Raw genomic sequence first — 8,852 nt, forward strand, 5'->3', positions numbered from 1 at the left:
CCTGGAAAAAAAACTACTAAAGAATAGATTTGATAAGTTCATCGATAAGTCAATGAAAAGAACCATATCAGATATCAAAAGAAAAATTGAAAAATGGAAAAAAAACAACTCAAACAACTCATCAAAATTGTCAAAAAATACATAGAGTATAGACTGCTTACTACTGTCATTTTCTGTGTGTACTGTGTCACTTTTGCTTGATAGTCTGTCTTCTACAAATAAGCAATATTTCTCATCCACCCTTTTTTTCCAATTATTAGCCGCTTAATCACAGAAATGACTTCTAAAAGTGAAAAGGATCGGGCTAAACAGATTCAGGATCGATGTCAGAACATTTTGATACAATTGCTCAAAGATGAAGACAACAAATATTGTGTTGACTGTGACGCCAAAGGTGAGTGGAATTTCCTTTTTATTTTATTTTATTTACCTTAACTAAGCTAAGAAAAACTTGTGGAATGTCTGTTCCGGTAAAAAATCTGCGTTTCTACTGTTACGTGTCTGATTTTCCCTATTTTAATATGTCTGGCCCTGGAAAAATTGCCTTTGAACGAGGTCTTCGAACTTTGCATGCTACCATTAGAGTTTCGATTGACTCACGCTATCTGGAATTGTAATACGACTTCTTTATCAATTAGTCTAAATTCTGCTCACATTCTGAGGTGCTATACACCTATTGATCTCTTTTAAATTAATGTTCAAATTGCATATGACTCAGTGATGAATGGTTCTTCAGACGAATTTTGATTATTTTTGAATATTGTTCGAAAGCTGTAAAATTGTGGTATGCAAATTAATCATAATAAACTTCCTAATCTATAAAATTATATTAAAAAGAACTGCAAAATTAATTTAAAGAAATAATTTTTTATGTAGTTAATTAAACAAAGCATAAAATTAAACTCAGAATTATCTCCATATGAATTAAATAGTATGTAATTTAACAACAGTACCAATCCATCTTCAATGATAATTTGGCTACAAAAAGTCATCCACATCTTTATTCATATACCTCATTATAGTCATAATTATGTCCTTGTAAGTATGAATAAACATAATATAATCTATCTATCTAAAATCCAAATAAATTCTGGTCTGATCTTAAAACATTTATCGTAAAAGTTTATTGTATCTGGTATGACTATTGGTATAACAGTCAGCTAAAATAAACAAAACAGTGAAAGTTAAATTATCATGCCATTATTTAATCTTTAAATTCTTATCATACAATTAAGATAAACAGTACAGTTATCATTTAATTTTACATTTGCTCTTCATGTACATTTTTATGGGTACTGATTGTATAATAATATAACATTGTAAAAGTAATGTAGTACAATAATATATTTAAATAAATAAAAATTAAGTAAGTACTAAGAAAAATTTTTTTTTTAACCTTTTATTTATTCCCTCAAATGTTGTAGACTAAATACCCTAATTATATTTAAAAAGTGTGCGTATCTATTTGAACCTAAATTAGGCTGAACTTTTAGCGAGTCTTTGTCACAGACTAATCATTAAGGTGTATTTAAACCAATGGAATGCTTTCTGATTCCAAAACTAGTGAGAGACAGCCTCTTTATCTATAATTTTTTTTTAATTCTATATTATTATGTTGGGTAAACTATTTTTAAGAAAATTAAGAAAAAAGTACTTTTGATGTATGTTTGTTACAACAACAAAGTTATTTAGTAGTTTTTATCACCTGAAATGTTACAGTATCAATGCAGATTATTCATACATAGAATAAATTAAGTCTAGGTTAGAATCTGACCCAGTTTGGTAGGCTTCCTATCTAACATTGACATACATTAGGCCTCTGTAGCTGTAAAATCCATATCCATACTAATATTATAAATGCGAAAGTGTGTCTGTCTGTCTGTCTTTTCCCGCCCAGCCGCTGAACCGATTTTAATGAAATTTGGTATAGACTTGGGGTACATCCTGGGGAAGGACATAAGCTACTTTTTATCCTGAAAAATCAAGAATCCACGCGGGTGAAGCCGCGGGCATCCTCTAGTACATGCTATAAATGCATACCTACTATTAAAAAAAAAACTTATAAAAAAGGTAAAAACTTTTTCTTCATGTTTAAAATTTTGTCTGTCAGTCTGTTCATTGCCTATACATTTGCATAGTATTATTATACAGTGGTTAATACAAATGAAACTATATGAAAAAAAGTTATTTACCTAATTCTTAAATTATATCATTACAATAAGCTATCTTTTACCCAAGAATCATTTAACAACAGACCATCAAGGTGAGATTCAAACTTATAACCTTTCTGATCTCATTTGACCTTTTACGGTTGAGCTATTGATGTTTCTTGTATATTCTGCTAGATGATGCACACAGCTACGGTTGCATGGATTTAGTTTTTTAAATACTGTGGTAAGACTTAGAATTTTCGAGACAAAAAGTAGTCCGTATCCATCCCTGCAAGCTGGCTCTATATCAAATATCAAAATCGGTTAAATAGATGGGCATTTAAAAATTCTGTGGGAACTCTTAGATTTTCTGGGACAAAAAGTAGCCAGTGTCCATCTCAATAATAAGAGCTATTTCTGTACCAAATGTTTTTGCTGCAACTTTGAACAAGTGTAAATTAAAAACTTATAACACCCCTGACAAGTGAAGGTTACAGTAACTAGAAAAGAGCTGATAAATTTCAAACGGCTGAATCGATTTTCTTGGATTATAGCTAAGAACACTCTCGATCAAGCCACCTTTGAAACAAAAAAAAACTAAATTAAAATCAGTTCATTAGTTTAGGAGCTACAATGCCACAGACAGATACACAGATACACACGTCAAACTTATAACACACCTCTTTTTGGGTTGGGAGTTGAATGAAAGCATATTGTCCATTGCCCATTTAAATATTAGTCATGATTAATAATAACTCTGCAAGAACATAAACATTACAGTAATTTACACACATAACATGCAGGAAAGATCCATTTTAATTTTGGTGCAAATGTTTAAAGTTTCAAGGTCTATTACTAAAATTGTACTGTCGGCACATATTTAGACCCTGACTTTTTACAATTGAATCATTCTGAGCTGCATGCTTGATAGCTTATACTTCAACTAGTATTATTAATATATCATCAACTTCAATTTGCCTATTCCATATACTCCTTAATAAATAATTTTCCAACTACAGCTGTTAACGTCATAAGCATAACTCATAATTTTTATTTGTTTGAGCTATCTTATTAGGGAAATGTCTTTTTAGACATAGACAGGTTAATTTAGGCTTATTTTAGTGACTTTTTCCAGTTGTAAAATATAAGAATTAAAATTCTACATCTGCTTATAGTCGCAACTCGGAAGATCTAAGACTAATTCTACCATCTATGGTCTAGCTAGCATCACGAGTCGTCGTCATCGTCAACTGATAGTCGATAGACGATCCACTGCTAGGCATAGGTTTCAATAGTGATTTGTCGTCGTCGTCAACCGATACTCGATCATAGGTTTCTTGGTTAGACTTCGCACGACACGGTCTTACGCCGCCTGGATCCAGCGGCTCCATGACTCGTTTGATGTCATCTGTCCACCTACTTGGCAAGTTGTGAAACTGAAGGGGCAATGGGTGGGGCACATGTTCTAAGAACCGATAGACATTGGCGCCCAAGGTATTGGAACAGCAACCTCGCATCAGGTGTCTAAAACATGTATTTGTTAATTCACCAGGACCTCGCTGGGCATCATGGAACCTGGGTATATTCTTGTGCATACGCTGCGCGGGTATCCATCGGAACCTCGGCGTGCACATCTCGAAGGTCAAGAGCGTCAATTTAGACTCATGGACTGCGGAACAAGTAGTGAGTATCATAGTTTTAAAAGGCTAAAGTATGATGCATACCTACGGAGTGAAGTGTCTCCAAGGTGCAGCATCTTTTTTGATAATAACTTATGTCAATTGGTTTATTGAAAAAAAAAAAAGTGTGCCTCGAGCGCAGAAACGCATAGGACACTATTTAGCGCAGGCGCTATCATGCTATACACAAAGTGAATAAAGCTTAGATTACATCGTTATCAAAAATGATCGTAGTCATCTCTGATTGGCTAACATTTTCTCACTATTGGTTAGAATGCGCAGTTGCGACAAGAAAAAATTAAAATCAGACAGTTGGTTTTAATTCTGTTGTACAAAATCTCTAAGTTACAGGTCTAATTTTTTTTTGTCTATTTACATAATAATTACAGGTCTAAATCTAGTGCTATCCACACACACACAGGGAGAATTATAACAGGGATATGTTTATACCTGTTATTTTAGTTAATCGCAATGTGATAATGTTAATTAATTTCGTATCGTTGCATGTATATACAATTCAAAATCATTGTTTATAGGTTTATCTCCAACAAATGGGCAATTCTCGCGCGCGGGCAGTCTACGAAGCGAACCTACCCGATTCCTTCAGAAGACCTCAGAATGACTCGTCTTTGGAGGCTTTCATCCGCGCCAAGTACGAGCAGAAGAAGTACATCGCGAAAGAATGGGTGCCCCCTGTCATGCCTAAAGTTAACTGGTAAGATTTTTCTATACATCTTTTTCTTCATGTCGATTTTTGAATAGCGTAGTTAGTTTTTCGAAGTTGTCCATGTCCTTCTGTTTTTATTTCACCCCTCTGCCTGTTCATAGTTTTTGATTAATAACCAGATTTACCCTTAACCGATATTGTAGGCCTATACCGACAAACCATTGTAGTTCAGCCAAACCTTAAAAGTTATCTTAAATGAACCCTGTCAGACGCCTATTATAGTACTTACATGTCATAAAATTGTATAAATAGTAGTGGCGGCATACATCGGAATCTTATCTGCTTACTTCACCCTTTGCATTGTATCTCTATTCGAACATTAACTTAAAAATATCATTTGCCTAGTTTCAACTTTCCTGGCACAACCTGTGCGTATGGGAGCACTACAAGGTGCACCTGAGGCTCCCGTTTTATTTCGTGTTTATGTTCGTATTAACAATTAGGGCATTATAATAAGTACTAATAAATATACAATTACGTATTATTGAATTTCTGTTTTTTTTTTTTATTTACAGGGATAAAGAGATAGATGAAGAATTAGAAAAACAAAAACGTAAAAAGAGAGCTACAACTTCTGGCTTGGGACCACTACCTGCGCCTTCGACTGATAAAAAATATAATGTGGGTATAGGTTGCTAAGCTTAAGTTTTATATGCCTATTAGAATATGGTTAGTTGATTTTAGATGGTTCACTGGTGAACTTAATTTTATGGTCTAGAATCGATCTTGATCGATATTGGTCAAGATGTAAGACTTAAAATTTTGGGTCACTATTTTCAAACCAAATATTGAAATACCACATTTCAAAAATTAATTTTATTCTATCTTATTTCAGAAATCCGATGTAATACCGAGCATACCTAAACCAAAATCATCAGTAAGTCCCAAACTAGGCAGAAATACACCAACAAACCAAGCTGATACCAGCAAAACCTCCAATGGAGCGGCCGACTTGCTTGGACTAGACACATCTCCAAAACCAGAAGTAAAACAATCAAACAATGATGACATATTCTCGAGTTTCTTCTCAGCACCTGCGGAGAAACCAGAACTGAAACCGGAAGAAACTAAACCTGATCTCAAAACCGAGGAAGAAAACTTCTTCAAACAACCAGCTCCAACAGAGAAAGAAAAGTCGAAATTAACTAAAGATAGCATACTAGCGTTGTACAGTCAGAAACCTACTAACACTTTAGGGAATCAATTTAACCCTGTACAGTCTCAATCTGGTCAATTTAATCAAGTTCAGTCTCAACCTGGTCAATTTAATCAAGTTCAGTCTCAACCTGGGCAATTTAATCAAGTTCAGTCTCAACCTGGGCAATTTAATCAAGTTCAGTCACAACCTGGGCAATTTAATCAAGTTCAGCCTCAACCTGGGCAATTTAACCCTGTTCAGTCCCAACCTGGTCAATTTAACCCTGTCCAACCTCAAAATCAGTTTGCGTTTGGTTCAGTATACCAATCACCGGCATACAATAGTATGGGCATGCAAAACGGTATGCAAACTTTTAACCAGTTTCAACCTATGTCAAATCAGTTCCAACAGGCATTCCCAAATCAAATGCCCCAGCAGATGCAAAATGTTCAGTCGTTACAAAATGTTCATCAGCCATTACAAAATGTTCAACCTTCGCAAAATGCTCAGCCATTACAAAACGTTCAGCCATTTCAAAATCAACAATTTTTTCCTCAACAAAATCAATTATCTCAACAATTTGGAGGTCTCAATTTAGGGCAGAGTTTTGCTAGCGCTTTCCCGCCTAATCCTAATGTAGCAAGCAATATATGGCAATAGGTTACAAGTTTGCAAGTTATTCAAACCCTTATGTTTAAGGCGTTAGAGTTCATAATCGTACCTCGCACTTTTGAAGTGTGTAAAAACGAGCTTAAACTCTTGAGCCTCGATTGTTTGTGAAAGCAAGTATTCGTTAACCTGTCAATTTTATGGTGAAAGAGAGCTTTCAAAGTGGTCCGCTAGAGGCACTGCTCATTTTCCCATGCAAAACTTTGACATTTAAGGTGGAAGCGACGGGTTTGTCCGCGAAATTCAAATTTAATTTGGGTTTTCGCAATTTGTAAACTAATACGACAACGTAGGCTTATGGCATTTTGATTCCGACAATGGCAATTTCATTCTTACAGGTTAATATAAAAATCTTTACTTGAAACTGTCCAGTTTAACAAATTAGTTCTAGTATCGACTAATTCTCACAAATTACGTTGTCGTATTAGTTTACAAATTGTGAAAAACCAAATTAAATTTGAATTTCGCGGGCAGACCCGTCTTATGCCCCTTAACGCGAACTCTAGTGAGCGCGTAAGAGAGTACATTCGAGGCCATAATAATGTCTTAATATGAGCCTTAGATTTTGTTAACACGCATTGTAGATAACGCAATATATTTAACTCTCCCTGGCTATATGATTGCATTTAGAACTGAAATACCAATACAATGGTGCTAATTCGGTAAATCTCTAAATTAAATTGGCAGGTCCATCTTGTTTCATCATCTTTTTCACAATGTTCCTTGTGAATAAGAATAGCGTCTAAAAACTTATTAATTTTGTTTAGTATAAAGAACCGAATTAGCACCGTAGATACAGCCAATCGTTACACAAAAATGAACTCATAAAAAAAATAACTTGAAAGAAATCAAGCGAATGTCGACAGTTAAATTCTTGTCGTGTCCTATAGAATGTAAAATCTTCTCTAAGAATTTTTCGTAATTAATTTATCAATTGTACTTATGTAATAATATTTCTCTATATACATATCTCAATAAAATAATTATTGTCGTTTATTTTTATATGATTAGCAGATAATGCCCGCGACTTCGTCCGCGTGGATTTAGATTTTTTTAAATCCTGTAGGAACTCTTTGGTTTTCCGAATAAAATATGGGTATATGGATGCCATAGACTTATATGTTACTTCATATATGCCCTTCTCCTGGATGCAGGTTCTATACCAAGCAATCAAAATCAGTTAAACGTTTGGACCATGGAAATATGCAGGCACTTTCGCATTTATGATATGTATTAGTATGCTTCTATATTCACTACGTGTAAAAATTGTTATTTTTTTCTTATTAAACAAAGCTTATTTTTTTAAGAAATGTAATATGTTTACAATTTCGTTTTTTTTTATTTACTAATTTTGCAATCAGCAAACAATTTGACAGGTTGCATAAATTATTTATTATTATTTAGGGACATCTGTAGATATTTATCTTTGGTGTTAGTAAAATTATATTCCAGCTTAGAGGAAAAGTTGTAACAGCTATCATTTAATTTGAATTGTACAGTTACAATTTTTAAAAGATATTTTTCATGTTTACAGTTATGTACTATAGATTTTTTTTATTACTATTTTACACATTGGTTTCGAATTATCGTGCACTCTCTAAATAATGTAGTATAATGTTGGTGTGGCATGTGTTTCCAGTAATATTTTAATGCTATGCTTAGCGATTATTTTGCGGCTTTGTACTAACTTTATTAATGTTCAGAATAGGGATGATGACTACTAGTCAAATCAGTGACTTTTTATCAAACCTCAAACTGCTCGCTTAGTAAGGAAGCTTGTATGAAATTCACAGATGTGACGTCATAGACATTTGACGTAATTGGGCGTACTTTTTTAGTTAAATCGATAATTTAAAATAGTTAGCAAACTAACATTGAACATGTTTTTCGAATTTTGGATTTCCCTCTATTTAATGACTACTAATAAATAATTTTAGTATGTACTGCGCTCCATACTAAATTATAGTATGGAGCGCAGTACATACTAACTATAGCTGTATAATCGCTAAACTGTGATTTCATTATACGTAAGATGTTGAAAACACTTGGGCTTGAGTTTTCGTTGGTGCGAAAATAACTCAATACTTAAATTAATTTAGTTTGTTAGTTTACTGTGAGCTAGCTTAATTTTTAACGAATCTTTAGTTTTTTATTTATAAGCCATTAGCTGCCTACTGATTCGCTCAGTGTCTGACACTGCTCATGTGTCATATATTTTTAATCTGTTGAAGGTTTTCTACAATAATTATTTTAATACCATTCAGTGAAGCAGCAATGTAGACCAACCATGTCAAATGAGCTTGGTGACTGTTATTCAGTGTTAGTACATACCAACTAAGTAAGTCAGAAATTTTCACTTTCTTCTATTGCTGCTTCACGGAAGTGACAACAATAAGTGTACAAAGTTTCAACTCAATCAGATGAATAATGCGCGAACTTAAAGGTAAAAGAAGTAAACAAAATTTTTATACATTAAATATTAGATAAGT

General features: G+C 33.5%; 1 protein-coding gene and 1 long non-coding RNA gene across 2 annotated transcripts in view; one reads left to right on the forward strand and one right to left on the reverse strand.

Moving 5' to 3' along the window:
* The window catches only part of LOC123865565, a 417,170-nt gene that overhangs the window by 204,097 nt on the left and 204,221 nt on the right, over window positions 1–8,852 (reverse strand). The gene's annotated exons all lie outside the window — the stretch shown is intronic.
* Window positions 176–7,346, forward strand: LOC123865541 (stromal membrane-associated protein 1). Its single transcript, XM_045906628.1, has 5 exons — window positions 176–394; window positions 3,703–3,833; window positions 4,366–4,544; window positions 5,072–5,177; window positions 5,392–7,346. Exons 1-5 carry the CDS (start codon window positions 277–279, stop codon window positions 6,352–6,354), a joined length of 1,497 nt encoding a protein of 498 aa, XP_045762584.1. The 5' UTR covers window positions 176–276; the 3' UTR covers window positions 6,355–7,346.

This window comes from Maniola jurtina, chromosome 5, assembly GCF_905333055.1.
Source record: "Maniola jurtina chromosome 5, ilManJurt1.1, whole genome shotgun sequence".
NCBI lineage: Eukaryota > Metazoa > Arthropoda > Insecta > Lepidoptera > Nymphalidae > Maniola > Maniola jurtina.